The 16,303-nt window shown below is 45.7% G+C and overlaps 1 protein-coding gene across 1 annotated transcript in view; it reads right to left on the reverse strand.

Moving 5' to 3' along the window:
- CNTLN (centlein) overlaps window positions 1–16,047 on the reverse strand; it is a 279,922-nt gene extending 263,875 nt beyond the window's left edge. The window contains exon 1 of the mRNA XM_065406475.1: window positions 15,919–16,047. Within this exon, the coding sequence (XP_065262547.1) occupies window positions 15,919–16,026 (108 nt within the window). The 5' untranslated portion in view covers window positions 16,027–16,047. The remainder of the gene's footprint in view (window positions 1–15,918) is intronic.
- Window positions 16,048–16,303: the final 256 nt, after the last annotated feature.

A 16,303-nucleotide genomic window follows, 5' to 3' on the forward strand; every position in this document is an offset into this window, starting at 1 on the left:
GCACATGGTATGCACAATCATATATAATTGCAAGATAGACACAATCAGGAAGAAAATATATATCTTGAAGTTATCGGTCCAATCTGCTTGAAGATAAAATGTCTTTAAGGCTGGCACTATAAAAATCTATTTTTTGAAATTCCTTCATACTGCAATATTAGAACCTACAATGAACACCTAATCTGTGGTATTAGAATAAAAAAATAAAATGTGTCTCTCTTTTATCAGTTTAAAAGAATTTCCTTTTGTGTTGTCTCTATTAATAATTTAGGCAACAAAGAAGGAGTATTCTTTTGAACAGAAAGTGACAAAAGGGAACATACTGTCATTTACTATACCCCAGAGATTACATTCTTATTCAGAACTCATATTGCTTGACGCACGTATGGACTACTGAAATTATAAATTTGTTATAGCCATGTTTTGGCAGCAATATTTAGTCTATACAAGAGCACCATACAGATGCCTTAGAAACTGTAACAGGTATTAATGGTTTGACATTATCTGCCATTATTCATAATTTCACAGGGAAACATTTGTTTTTGACCATGAAGTCTTAATATTACCAATTTTGCTGAAAATATTCATTTCAACTCATTTCTAATTGACAAGACTGACCTGATATTTTGGTATCAAAAACACAAACATGATCAATTTTCACGTCTGCACTAAATGCTATCAAAGTGACTTTTTAAAGAGATTGAAAAGTAACACCTCAGTAGACTTATGGTTAAGGCTGCGGTTCTGTCACGGAGGTCACAAAAGTCCCAAATTCGGCTGGTGCGGCTGACCCCAGGGCCACCCAAGCACCTGGCCCCGGGGTCAGCCGCACCAGCTGCTGCTTGGGCGGCCCCGGGGAGTGCCCTAGCAGTCTTCCCAGGAGTGGACCTGGGACCAGCCACACCAGCTACTACTCGGGTGACCCTGGGCATCTGGCCCCAGGGAGCACCCGAGCAGCAGTCCCGGGGTCAGCCCTGGGGCCAGTTGCACTGGCCACTGCTGGAGCAGTGGCCAATGGGGCCAGTCGTACAGGGCAGCTGCTGAGGCAGACCCTGGGGCCAGCCACACTGGCCACTTGCTGGAGCAGCCCCAGGCAGCTGGTGCCAGTGCCGCTGGCCTCGGGCTGCTGGAGTAGCAGCAGTCCCAGGGGCCGCCCCAGAGGCCTTCAGAGCAGCAGTCCCAGGGGCCTCAGAACAGCAATCACCCCCCACCACCAGTGCTGGGGCTAGCTGTCAGCCCCCAGGACCCTCCTGAACAGCGATGTCCTGGAGCCCCCCAGAGCAGCAGCACCCCTAGGCCCCAGGAGTTGCTAAGTTTTAATCAGGGGTATTTATATAGTAAAAGTCATGGACAGGTCACAGGCCGTGAATTTTTGTTTGTTGCCCGTAACCTGTCCATGACTTTTACTAAAAATACCCCTCACTAAAACATACCCTTACTTATGGTAAGATTGGGCAACATTGTAATTATAATAGATTAGTGAAGATGAATTACCAGCAATGCCTTATTCTTGCCAACACCTGCTGACACTGACCCTATGAGACAAAATGTTCCCCCATGTTAAAAATAAATAGCTTTTTGATTTTAAACCCACTGTAAGAGAAGATTATGTACTGTGCCAGATTTTCAAAAGAGCTCAGCACTCAACAGCTTCCATTGTTCTTTTTAAAAGATGCACAGAGAAGACTATCACCATGCCTTGCATACCTTCAGCCAATCGTTAACCTGGGGATTCTTGCCTTCTTAGTGTTGGACTCTGTAATGTTAACATTCTTTTAAAATCCTTTTTTGTATGGAATTACTTAGGGTGTTGTTGTTGTTTTTTTTAAGAAAATGAAAAAAAAACCTCCATCCTGTTCAACTGTAACAAAATCCTACCTAAGTAACCATAGGATTTGAATCCACAACCTTCAAATCCACAGCACAGAGCCCCACTACTTGAGCTAAAGATACCAGAGCAAATAGCAGTAGTAGGTTGTTAGCCTTCTTTATGCACTAGCAATTAGAAAGGAACATGACACACACTTTGCCAGTAGGTTACAGAACTATTTGTCAGACAGTAGTAGAATGCTGGAAATCAAAATTCTTGGGTTCTATTCTTGATTCTGGGAAGGGAAGGCGGTCTAATGGTTAGACCATTGGGCTGAGAGTTAGGAATTTTGGCTGCTGTTTGTTAATGATTCTCTGCATTTGCATAATGCTCATTCATCTAAGTTTCAAAGCACTTCTGAATATGGGAATGCAGGAGTAACTTCATTTTACAGACGGCATAACCAAACACATAAATTTGGCATATTCATTTTGAGAGTCAGTGTGGCTAAGTCTTGGGTCTAATGCTAGCCCTGAAGCTCAACTAAAAATAACTGTGCAACTCTTTCAGATCCTTAGGGTATGTCTACACTACGGGATTAATCCGAATTTATATAATTCGAATTTAGGAAACCAATTTTATAAATTCGAATGTATTCGGCCACACTAGGCACCATTAATTCGGTGGTGTGCGTCCAAGCTACCGTAGTAGCATCGATTTCCAGAGCGTTGCATTGTGGGTAGCTTTCCCATAGCTATCCCATAGTTCCCGCAGTCGCCACCCCCCTTGGAATTCTGGGTTGAGACCCCAGTGCATGATGGGGCAAAAAACATTGTCGCAGGTGGTTCTGGGTACAGCCTCCCCCTCCCTCCCTGAAAGCAACGGCAGACAACCATTTCGCGCCTTTTTTCCTGAGTGAACTCTGCAGACTCCATTCCGCAGCAAGCATGGATCCCGTTGTGCTCCAGAACGCAGTCATGAACATTGTAAACACCTCGCGCGTTCTCGTGGAGTTTATGCTTACCCAGGACCAGAAAAAAGAGGCGAGGAGGCGGCGACTGCAGCGCAGCGACAAGCATGATGAGGACATGGACACGAACACAGAATTCTCTCAGACCGCGGGCCCCGGTGCTTTGGAGATTATGATGTTAATGGGCCAGGTTATAGGCTTGGAACGCCGATTCTGGGCCCGGGAAACAAGCACAGACTGGTGGGACCGCATAGTGCTGCAGGTGTGGGACAATTCCCAGTGGCTGAGAAACTTTCGCATGCGTAAGGGCACTTTCATGGAACTTTGTGACTTGCTTTCCCCTGCCCTGAAGCGCCAGAATACCAAGATGAGAGCAGCCCTCACAGTTGAGAAGCGAGTGGCGATAGCCCTGTGGAAGCTTGCAACGCCAGACAGCTACCGGTCAGTCGGGAATCAATTTGGAGTGGGCAAATCTACTGTGGGGGCTGCTGTGATGCAAGTAGCCAAAGCAATCACGGAGGTGCTGCTACGAAAGGTAGTGACTCTGGGAAATGTGCAGGTCATAGTGGATGGCTTTGCTGCAATGGGATTCCCTAACTGTGGTGGGGCGATAGATGGAACCCATATTCCTATCTTGGCACCGGAGCACCAGGGTACCCAGTACATAAACCGCAAGGGGTACTTTTCAATGGTGCTGCAAGCACTTGTGGATCACAAGGGACGTTTCACCAACATCCATGTGGGCTGGCCGGGAAGGGTTCATGACGCTCGCGTCTTCAGGAACACCAATCTGTTTAAACGGCTGCAGCAAGGGACTTACTTTCCGGACCAGAAAATAACCGTTGGGGATGTTGAAATGCCAATTGTTATTCTTGGGGACCCAGCCTACCCCTTAATGCCATGGCTCATGAAGCCATACACAGGCAGCCTGGACAGGAGTCAGGAGTTGTTCAACTACAGGCTGAGCAAGTGCAGAATGGTGGTAGAATGTGCATTTGGCCGTTTAAAAGGTCGCTGGCGATCCTTACTGACTCGCTCAGACCTCAGCCAAACCAATATCCCCATTGTTATTACTGCTTGCTGTGTGCTTCACAATCTCTGTGAGAGCAAGGGGGAGACCTTTATGGCAGGGTGGGAGGCTGAGGCAAATCGCCTGGCTGCTGATTACTCGCAGCCACACACCAGGGCGATTAGAAGAGCACACCAGGAAGCGCTGTGCATTAGGGAAGCTTTGAAAACCAGTTTCATGACTGGCCAGGCTACAGTGTGAAATTTCTGTTTGTTTATCCTTCCTGAAAACCCGCCCCCTTTATTGACTCATTCTCTGTAAGGAACCCACCCTCCCCCTTCCCCCAGCTTGCTTTCAAAGGAAATAAAGTCACCATTGTTTAAAAATCATTTATTCTTTATTAATTGATTATAAAAAGAGGGAGAGAACCTGAGTGGGGTTTGGGAGGAGGATCAGCGGGAAGGAAAAGCCCACTAAAAAAAGGTTAAAAAAATGGCAGCCTTTTGCTTGAGCTGTCCACTGGGGTGGAATGGGAGGGTGTACGGAGCCTCCCCCCCCCCCGTGTTCTTACACGTCTGGGTGAGGAGGCTATGGAACATGGTGAGGAGGTAGGGGGGTTATACAGGGGCTGTAGCGGCACTCTGTTCTCCAGCAGCCGTTCCTGAAGCTCCACCAGACGCCGGAGCATGTCTGTTTGCTCACGCAGCAGCCCCAGCGTTGCATCCCGACTCCTCTGATCTTCCTGCCGCCACCTCTCATCTCGAGCGTCTCTCCTCTCCTCACGTTGGTCCCTCCTGTCCTCACGTTGGTCCCTCCTGTCCTCACGGTCACTGGCTTCTTTCCTATACTTGCAAACCGTCTCCTTCCACTCATTCAGATGAGCCCTTTCACTCCTGGTGGATTGCATGATTTCGGCAAACATCTCTTCTCTCGTCTTTTTTTTACGACGCCTTATCTGGGATAGCCTTCGGGAAGGAGGAGGGAGGCTTGAAACATTTGCAGCTGCTGGAGGGAGTGAAAAAAGGAGAGAATTTTTTTAAAAGATACATTTTTCAGAACAATGTTTATACTCTTTCACGGTGACAAATACTATTCACATTACATAGCACATGTGATTTCTGTGCAAGGTCGCATTTTGCCTCTTAATATTGAGTGCCTGTGGCTTTGCTGCTAGAGATCACAGACGCAGGTCCGGGCAACAGAATTCAGCTTGCATGCTGCCATGGTAAGCCACTGTCTTTAGGCTTCTGCGCCCTGCTTTCCCACATACCAAGCAAAGCCCGTTGTGCTGCAGTTTTCCTGTTAGCTTGTTTTCTGCTGCTGAAGGTTAACACCCCCCCACCATCCAATTCTCTGGGATGAGTGCTTTCTCCCTCCCCCCACCGCGTGGCTGGTATCAGGGAAGATCCCTGCAGGAACCAAACTAACACCCCCCCCCCCCGCCATGAATTCTCTGGGATGAGTGCTTTCTCCCTCCCCCCACCGCGTGGCTGGTATCAGGGAAGATCCCTGCAGGAACCAAACTAACACACCCCCCCCCACCCGCCATGAATTCTCTGGGATGAGTGCTTTCTCCCTCCCCCCACCGCGTGGCTGGTATCAGGGAAGATCCCTGCAGGAACCAAACTAACACACACCCCCCACAACCCGCCATGAATTCTCTGGGATGAGTGCTTTCTCCCTCCCCCCACCAAGTGGCTGGTATCATGGAAGATCCCTGCTAGCAAAACGCGAAAAGCTCTGGGCCAGTCCTCCCCCCCCCCCTTTGCACTTGGCTAAATGCAGGGAAGGATTTCTTTTCAGCCACAGGCAAACAGCCCAGTAGGAACGGCCACCTCTGTCCCCTTAATTAAATTCCCTTATTTCAACCAGGTTACCCTAAGCGATATCACTCTCCTGAGGATTACACAGCAAGATAAAGAACGGATGTTGCTTGAATGCCAGCAAACACCGGGACCATACGCTGCCAGGCTCTGTCAGGCAATGATACCAGATTACTTGCTACTAGCATGGCGTGGTCAAGTGTCCTACCATGGAGGACGGAATAAGGCTGCACTGCCCAGAAACCTTGTGGCAAGGCTTTTGGAGTACCTCCAGGAGAGCTTCATGGAGATGTCCCTGGAGGATTTCCGCTCCATCCCCAGACATGTTAACAGACTTTTCCAGTAGCTCTACTGGCTGCGAATGCATCCCAAGTGCTCAGGGCAAATTAATCATTAAAAATGCTTGCTTTTAAACCATGTTTTATATTTTAAAAGGTAAACTCACCTGAGGTCCCTTCCATGGGGTCATGGTCTTGGGTACTGGCTTCGGAGGCTTGGGAGGGTACTTCAGTCAGGGTGAGAAACAGATCCTGGCTGTTGGGGAGAACGGAGAGCTGGGTGCTCTCTGCCAGCTCGTCCTCCTCCTCCTCCTCTTCCCCTTCCACGGAATCATCAGGTGTACCTGATGAGATTATCCCCATCTCGGAATCCACAGTCAGAGGTGGGGTAGTGGTGGCGGCCCCCCCTAGAAATGCATTTAGCTCGGCGTAAAAGCGGCATGTCCGCGGCTCTGACCCGGAGCGACCGTTTGCCTCCTTTGCTTTTTGATAGGCTTGTCTGAGCTCCTTGACTTTCACGCGGCACTGATCTGAGTCCCTATTGTGGCCTCTCTCCATCATGCCCTTGGAAATTTTTTCAAAAGTTTTGGCATTTCGTCTTTTCGAACGCAGTTCTGCTAGCACTGAATCCTCTCCCCATATAGAGATCAAATCCAGTACCTCCTGTACGGTCCATGCTGGTGCTCTTTTTCGATTATCAGCCTGCATGGTTACCTGTGCTGATGAGCTCTCTGTGGTCACCTGTGCTCTCCACGCTGTGCAAACAGGAAATGAAATTCAAATGTTCCCGGGGCTTTTCCTGTCCACCTTGCCAGTGCATGCGAGTTCAGATTGCTGTCCAGAGCGGTCACAATGGTGCACTGTGGGATAGCTCCTGGAGGCCAATAACATCGAATTGCGGCCACACTAACCTTAATTCGGATTAACAATACCGATTTTGACGCTACTCCTCTCGTCGAGGAGGAGTACAGAAATCGAATTAAAGGGCTCTTTAATTCGAATTAAATGGCTTCGTTGTGTGGACGGGTCAAGCGTTAATTCGAATTAAGGCAGCTAAATCCGAATTAAAGTCGTAGTGTAGACCAGGCCTTAGGCATCTGTCATTGATGTCACATCATGGTGCTACTAATGATAAGGCCTTACTAGTTATGCTTTATAGGTGGAGAAGTAACTATGTTCTGTAGCTAAGGATGCCTAATCTTTCTGTTTTCAGTTGCTTGTAACGTCCACAAAATGTAACTGTTTGGACTAAAATGGTTCGTGATTGCTCTGTGCCTCCTGATGAACTTTTTTTAAAATGTTTCAGCAAAAACTATGCGATAGTTGCTAGAGAGTGAGGCAGGTTAAAAACTGGTATATTTCATTTGCCAATATTAAAAAAACAGTTAAAAATTTCCAGTAGCCTCAGCATTTACAGCAGGAACTTAAAATTTGGTAGGAAGATAGTCCTGAGATTGGAGAGGTGCCTTGCACAGGACAGTGAAAATCCGTTCAAATATGGTTAAGTTATAAGCCATTGGGAAGGTGATTGGGGGGGGGGGGAGGGAGACTCACCATTTGCACATGCTCAGTAGAACCTTTTAGAAACGTGCTCTTAATTTTTGGAACATTCCAGCTGCATTAAGCAAACTCCAAACTCCACAGAATTACAACTTCAATTTGGGGAGAGTAATTGCAGGAGCAGTAGCTTCATCTCCCAACTCAGCATACCATTTGGCCTAGGGAAAAGTGCGCTCATATGGGAGCCAGGAGACCAGTCCCCGCACCAAACCCCAGGGGCTACTACAGATCTTTAAAAAAATAAAAGTGGTAGGGAAAAAAAATTAATGTTGGCAAAAATGTCTGGTTTTAACCAGCCCTACTCTCAGCAACAATTGCATGTTTTTTTTCTCAAACATTCCAAAAAAAAGTTCATCAGGTTGCAGAGACTTAGCATGAAAAATTTCAGTCCAGACAAGTTCGTCAAAGTTATAAGCAATTGAAAAGAATAAATTAACTACAGAACATAGTTACTTCTCCATCTGTAAGGCATCGCTGGTAAGCCCTGATCATTGACTGCACCAGTTCTAATCAGACTCATCGGACTCAGATTCCTTATGACAACATATCTGAGTTCACACACACACACAAAAAAAACCAGCTAGCATCCCTCGGCACCAATAAATGCATAGTCTTGGCCTAATCACTAATAAAACAAACTAGTATTTAATGAATGGAAGTACAGAGACTTTACCCCATTTTCAAGCAGAAATAGATGGATGTCAACACTGATGAAAAATCCACACCCCTGAGCGAGGTAGTTATACCGGCCTACCGTCCCCCTTCCGCCCTATGGTGACGGGAGAGCTTCTCCTGCCGACATAGCTACCGCCTGTCAGGGAGGTAGATTAACAACACTGACAGATGCAGTTAAGCTCTCCCATCGGCATAGCAACATCTTCACTGAAGCGTTACAGCGGTGCAACTGCATTAGTGCAGCTGTGCCAATGCAGGGTTTTAAGTGTAGATCTGCCCTTAATTGCTGAAACTCTCAGATCAGTACAAAACTTTCTACTCTGAGTATTTTGGTTTAACCCATTTTTGTCACAAAGAAAAAGAGAAAGAAACAAAGAAACCTTAGCCTGGGCAGGAGAACATTTCATTTTAAAGGGCTAACCAAAACATAAAAATAATAAGTGAGACACACAGGTAGAAAACTATTAGATTTATGGCACTTTCCCCATTTTTGTTTAGGAAATAACTATGATATGCGAAGAGAATAAGGTCCTTCTCAAACACCACCTCATAAAGCTTCAAAGAAATAACAGCAATGAGGAGTTTATGTTCTTTATCATTGATATGGTTATGACATCAATTTTATCAATTTTTTCATAATTTAGAAATCCTACATTTACAAACATACACTATCAAGGAGGAATAATACTCCTTGGGTTATGTGAGATATTCGGCTGTTTCAGATGAAAAGCACGTCAGTTTTCAGGGATAGCTGAATATTCATCAGAGAGTCTGCTACAGGGACCAATTCTGCCATTATAACTCAGTAATCAGTCCCATGGATTTCAAGGGGAATGCTCCAGTAAAGAGGTACTACCAGGTGTGTGTGGTGGTTTCTCTCCCCTCACCCCCTTCCTCTCTGAGAAGAAGAGAAAAGAAGCCCAGCTCCCCAGGAAATCACTGTTCTTTTCCTGCATGGATAGGTGGAAGTCAGACAGAGAAGGCTGAACATGTACATTTTTCACAAGACAGGAGAAGGGGGAGAGAGTGGAACCTCCGAGCCTGTAAAGTGCCCAGCAACTGAGCCTGCTCCACTACCTTCTCCATCTGCTCTCTCTCCTCCCCTGCTATGAATAATGCAGCAGGCCAACTTCTTCATCCCTCCCCTGCCTGAAAAAGCCTATGGGTGGATGACTGTGCTCCTTTCTAGGGAACATCGCTCTGAATCTTGGAGAAAGAAATGGAGAAGCAAAGGCCACAGCTGCTATTGGAGGGTCTCTGCCTCTTTCCCTCACAACAGCCAGCTACTGCTGCTCATCCCTGTGGGACATCACATGAAAACACAGTACAATGGAACAAGGAGGGACCTAAAAGAGACAATGCAGAAAGTACCAGGCAATGTGGTACAACTGAGAGGTCTGCTACCTAATTGCAGCCACTTACATCCCTAAAGTCTCAGTACTGCAAGGGAGTGGGGCCTTCACATTGATTCTTAGGGCTGGTCTACACTGCCGCGCTAGTTCGGCGGCTGGGGATCGAAGTTCCGGGTTCGATTTATCGCGTCTGGTCTGGACGCGATAAATCCAACCAGGAAGCGCTCGCCGTCGACTGCGGTACTCCAGCTCAACGAGAGGAGTACCGCGGAGTCGACGGGGAGCCTGCCTGCCGCGTGTGGACCGCGTCTGAACCGCGGTAAGTTCGAAGAAAGGTATGTCGAATTCAGCTACGTTATTCACGTAGCTGAATTTGCGTACCTTACTTCGACTTGGGGGGTAAGTGTAGACCAAGCCTTAGTAGAAACAGCATGTCAATCAGGGAGAACAACTTAACAAAAGCTGTCTACAAATAAAGTTTATATAAGTTTAGACATTTTTATTTTAACTTCACTGTAAAGACTCAAAAGAAAAAAATAGATGATATTTAGAACTGAAAAATAGAATCACCTAATCTCTGTTAGCTGAAGAACAAGTGAGCAGCCAGCAGCATGCCTCTGAATGACTAGCTTTGCAGAGAGAATTGTAATACTTCTCTCCATGGTCCAAGCTGCTGTGAGCTCATCAGGCTTGTGCTCAAGTGTCTCCAGCGGCTTCTAGTCAGTTTCAGATCACAGTTCAAGGCCATGGGCCTAATCTTCAAAGCAAGTAATAGCTTAAGACATAGCTATGTAAAAGACCAAACTACCTGTGTATTAACTGCCCCGACAATTGTGCTTCTCTAGAACAACACAGATCACAAAACCCAGGAAGAAGCACATGAGAGCCGGAGAAATAGCACTCTCAACCAAGGCGATAAGGATACAGAACTAACTTCCACAGATTTAGCAAATCACAAACCTGACCATCTTCACAGAGCATGACAAATCCTTCCACTTCAAAAAAGCCTTCCTGCCCGAGCAAGAATGACACTTGCAGTAATGGCATTTTCTGCCTACAGAAATAGATATAAACCTATGACACAAACAAATCAACCAAAATATCCAAACCCACATAACAAGAAAAAAATACCCTAGTCAGAGTTTTTAATACAGAAAACAGCTGGAGACTCCAAGAAGCCTACTAAAGATTTCACTATTTATTTTACATAGCAGATGCTCAGATACCAAGGTGATGGGCAGCAGCATAAAAAAACCTAAAACAGAATACAGCAGCTAAAGCAAGTAACAGAGAACCGACATGTCATAATTCACTGTATGACCGTTGGCATGCCTTTTCTTCCCAAATCAATCCAGCCATAGAATGGGAACAGTAAAATCTCAATGAAAAACAACATGTTACACCTAAGTCTGTGTTTTCTTGGAACCTAAACAGCTTGTGGATCTTTGCAAGAAAAGCACTATTTAAGTGAATCAAGAATAAAGGAAAAGGAAATTACTGAAATTTAAAGCTAGCCATTAAACTGACCATAGAGACCTCTATGCAATGCTTTTTTGCAGACAGACAAAACATATGCATAATTACCAGCACATTGAAGGTTAATGAAAGTGTGATAAAAGCAGCCATGCACTTAGCTTCAACTAAATAAATTACCTTCTGAGTTTTATTAGAATTGGCATTCTATAGGATTGGCATTTTGGATTACTAGTTTATTTTTACCCACCTCGCTTTAGATAATCCAGGATTACAATGCAATGATGCCACTTCTCAGAAAAACTTTTTCCCCTGCTACAGGCTGGTGGTACTTTTAGGAGTGGCCCTGGTCCAGGCCAAGCTATCACCTACAGCATTGCCAACTCTCACAATTTTATCATGAGTCTCACAATATTTATTCTTCTTCTTTAAGCCCCAATTCCTGGAGTCAAGAGATGGCAGGAGAATCTCAGTTTTCATTTTAAAAAATGAAAGAAGTTTCTAGCTGTCTGGTTATGCAGAGGAGCCTGACAGTTTGAAGTGAATGTACCCTGAAGGCTCATAAAGCAGAAGGTGAATAAAAAGAATCCAAAACATATTTGAGGGTTTGGAGTTTTTTTAAATCTCATGATTTTGGGGGAGACTAATTCATGATTTTTGAACACCTGGGGTGGCAACACTACATCTATGCTAAGGCCAGGTCTACACTACCGCGGTAGTTCGACAGCTGGCAATCGAACTTCCGGGTTCGATTTATCGCGTCTGGTCTGGACGCGATAAATCGATCCCGGAAGCGCTCGCCGTCGACTGCGGTACTCCAGCTCGGCGAGAGGAGTACCGCGGAGTCGACGGGGAGCCTGCCTGCCGCGTGTGGACCGCGTCTGAACCGCGGTAAGTTCGAACTAAGGTATGTCGACTTCAGCTACGTTATTCACGTAGCTGAAGTTGCGTACCTTAGTTCGAATTTGGGGGTTAGTGTAGACCAGGCCTTAGTTTCCCCCTATCATGTGATGGAGACTGGATTACATCTCGGCTTGGTGGGATGGGGACAGCAGAATAGGCAGGTCCTATCTCCCAGTAGAGTCACAGAGAGACAGACACCCTTGCCTCCCTACCTGAAGAGAACAGGGAATACTAGGAAGAGAACAGGGAGTATCAGGAGTACTCCCATTGGGAGACCTGAAAGGGAACAGCAGCAGCGGTGGTTAGGTTTCATCAGGTAAGGATAAAGACTGCCTGGGATGACATGTGAACCCCTAATACAAGGGGAGGAAAGTCACCCTGACCCTTGTGAAAGGGTTGTGGAGGCTCAAGATGGCTCAGGAGTGCCTGGAACTGATAGGTGATTCAGACCTGACGAGAAGGTGTGGATGGGAAGAGTTTCTAGTTTAAGTGTTAGGATTAGAACTAGCTGAGAAACTGAATTTCAGTTCTGCAAAACAAAATGCAAGAGTTTTTGAAAATATTTGATCTCAAATTGCAATAAAAACCCAAAACCTTAAAGTTTTCCACGGAACCGAAATTCAATATTTAGTCTCAAACAAACTCTGAAATGTTCCTGCTGTGGGAACATATCACAGTTTTGGAAACAAATTACTGCTCTCCTAGGGAGCCCACCAGCACGGGGAGTCCCAACTACACAGCAGCCCACCAGCCTGGGGAGCTCCAGCTCACCAATCGGACTGCTGAGAAGAAGAGGCAGAAAACCTGCCTAGTTTATGTCAGAAACCTATCTGATTACTGTTGGAAGTTTCATCAAAATTGACACATTCTGCGGGAACATGTCAATTTCTACAAATCCATATTTTTCCAACAGAAAAATATTAATTTGTAAAATTTCCAAACAGCTCTAGCTCGGATATATTTTGGGTGCTGGTAAAACTGTTAAACTGGGCCCCAAGTAGACTTTATTTTGGAACTTTAATTGTTTGTTGGACAGGAAAATAAACCCCACCCACCCAGTTCCTCTTTAAAATCATTTACATAATACTTACATGCAATTTTCCAATTCAGCTAGTCTTTATAAAGTGATACATCTCTTGGAGTATAGCATACAAAGAAAACTGCCAGAGGTTTACAAAGAAAGCCTAACATTAAGATAACTTATATAGAACAACTCATCCTATTAGACCCTGAATATGTTACAAGCTACATTAATAGGTATAGTTTAATTTACTACTAAAATTGAGACTCTGGTGGTATAGAATGTAGCTGTTTAACAGCACACAACAATGGTACACGCCAGTTTAGGACAGGAACTGAAGAATGCCATATCCACTTCAAACTGCAATGGGAATATAGGTAGATAGAATTTCATTAAACAAACCGGTCATGATTGGGACCACCTTGTAGTTGCCATGCTTTCTACCTCCCACTTTCCTCCCATCCTGTTAGAAACTACGATACTATAATATTAAACAAAGCTTTTTAATATATAGAAAATGTGAAAGCAACAAGAGATATAAATAAAGGTTTTTATTCATTTTAAACATTCTTATATTCAATTTTCTTTAAGACAACTATATACTCATGGTTTAAAAGTCAGACCTACATATTATATGCAAACTGTGAAGAGATCTGAAAAAACAGAAACTGTAAATTGCTGCCACATAGATTTACAGCTTTAAGAGTATGTGACTACCTAAATGAAAATTCAGATGTTCCTCTATTCACTGTACCGTAGTTGTAAACCATACCTTCTGGTTCCCCAAAAGGATGGGACAATACTGAAAGTACTTTCATTCTGTTCTCTTATCCCACTTGGGGAAAAGCATTTGAATGAATAGTTCTGCTCAGAGCTGAGTGTAGTACAAGTGTCTGTTTATAGATATGGTAATAAAAATCTCATTTTGGTGTTCACCTGACTACAGCTGGAATGAACTCAACAAGAGAGGAATGGGAATGTATTTACTACAAGTAAATGAATGAATATATAATCTGTTGTCTGTGAAGGGGGAAATGTACATGTCTAACTCCCAATGATTTACAATGGGAATTAGGTGTCTCACTACCATTGGTGCTTTTGAATGACTATAGGATATGTCTCCACAGCAGCTGGAAGTGTGCTTCCCAACACATCTGTCTGCCTGTGCTAACTCCACTCAAGCTAACGCACTAAAAACAGCAGCATGGCTGTGGCGGCACAGGCACCCAAATACATACCCAGGATGTTGGGCGAGTTTGTACTAGGGCTTGCCACTGTGACTGCACTATTTTAGTGCACTAGGTCAAGCCGAGCTAGCGCGTTAGTCTACCAGTGCACAGACGCATACTCCAACTGCTGTAGAGACATAGCCCTAGTTACTTTAATGTCAAGCTATAATGCCAGTGTGATTAGCAACTCAATTTTTCAACTTGTTGTAGGTAGTGTAAAGATGCTCACTGTGTAACATGAAAACACCCTGTTAAATAAGGAGATCTGATTATTATATTATTGTATAATGTTTCTCAAAACAAAACCTCACTGTTGTAATGTTTATTTTGTCTCTGATATTTTCATGGCAATGATTTGTAAACTTGTTAAAACTTTCTAAATAAATTAGTTAAAAAAGAAACTCAATTTGTTCTATTCTGATGTGAATATAATCAATTTTAATAAACTCAAGTGAAGTGCATTACAGATATAACTCATTTTAATTATTCTGTAATTCCTGTTCAGCCAACAAGTTAGTGCATAGAGTCTTCTCTTAGTGAATTTTCCCCCCATAGGTGAAGGGGAAGAGAAAACTCACTGAGTTTTCATTATCAGGAGAGCTTATTTAACTCTCCCTTCATCGTTTAGGCAATGAGTGAGGATCCCAAGATCTGTGGGTGTCCTGTGCCTCTACATAGCTACTCTCATGGATCATTCCCACACAATAAGGCTCTGTGAGAAGCCATGCTTCCATTAGCTGTCTACTCCTACATCTGCGGGGCATAGAAGTGGTGTATAAATACTGCGTGAGCAATGTTAACATCCACTGGGTCTAATAGAGATGCTTTATTCTCTCCCTGTGCCTTCCTGACCCTGTTAACAACAGCCTGGAGAGACCCAACCAGGCCAACTTCTGCAAAAGGAGTGGGAAGGAACTAGTACCCCAACTGCCCCATTGCTGAGCCCCCTTGCCAAAATCCTCTTCTTGTTTGGCAAATATTTATAGCAGAGTGCAGTGGTAAGGTCTTATCCTTCCTTATTTTCATTAAATATGCATATTACCAAACAGAAGCGATTAAACTATAACTGTCAAGATTACTCAGGTGTCTCTCTATGATGCATTATCCCTGCTTTGTGTAGTGTTTGACAGCAGGCCACCCTTTGAATTTCAAGAAACTGCATGACACATTTCAGAGTAGCAGCCGTGTTAGTCTGTATCCGCAAAAAGAACAGGAGTACTTGTGGCACCTTAGAGACTAACAAATTTATTATTATTATGCATGACACATGTGCCACAAACCCTCGCTTTTAAGCCAACGCGGCTTTATTCAAGGACCAAAACGGTGCAATCAAATTGCTGTCACAACCGCAGGCGTGATTCGTCATTCTGGTTGGGATGCAGCACAGAAGGAGGCAGGTGTAGCTCCTAACCTTGGTCGGGGGGGGGGGGGGGGGAACTGCCGGGCTGCTCTTGCCAACAGGGGGCAGCCAGCAGGGCGAGCGGGGGGCAAGTCAGCACCACTGAAATGCAGCTAGCTCCGGGGTGGCGCAGGCGGCTGAACGCTGGCCCGGGCACAAAGGGGTGCGGCAGAGGCCGGCGGCCCGCAGGGGGGCTCAGGGCCTCCCTAGCCCAGGCAGCGAGGGGCGGGCAAGGACCAAGGCAGCCCTAGCAGGATGGGCGCTCGGTGCGGAGCTGGAAGGTCCCAACCCGGAGGAGGCCGAGCAGGGGAGGAAGAACCGGCGGTGCCCAGGTGGGGGGGGGGGAACTCCGTGGGGGTATTGCCCCCCCTCGCAGCCCTGCCCAGGGCCGGGAGGACCTGCCCTCTCTCTGGTACCTGACACTGACTCAGCTCCTCAGCCAGGTTCCTGAGCTCTTCCTCCAGCTCCAGGACCCGAGATGCTGCTGCCGCCGGGAGCGGCTCCTTGCGTTTGCTGGAAGCCATGCTCGGGGAGCAGGTCGCCGCTCTGGGCCTAGGGGAAGGGGTTGCACCCCTTCTGCCCGCCCGCTCCAGAAAAAAAAGTTGCCGTGAACCAAGCACATTAAACTATCCTGCTTTTCTTTTTTGCATTGACCGTGCGCGGGCGGCGCCGGAAACCGCAGAAAAAAGGACGCAGCGCGATGACGACGACGACGTCAGTTTAACGGACAGCAAAAGAGCAAGCGGTGGGGAGAAGGGGTTGGAAGGTTAGCTTCGTTTTCGACAGCTCATGCGTCCCGAA

This window comes from Emys orbicularis, chromosome 6 (assembly GCF_028017835.1).
Source record: "Emys orbicularis isolate rEmyOrb1 chromosome 6, rEmyOrb1.hap1, whole genome shotgun sequence".
NCBI classification, from domain to species: Eukaryota; Metazoa; Chordata; order Testudines; family Emydidae; genus Emys; species Emys orbicularis.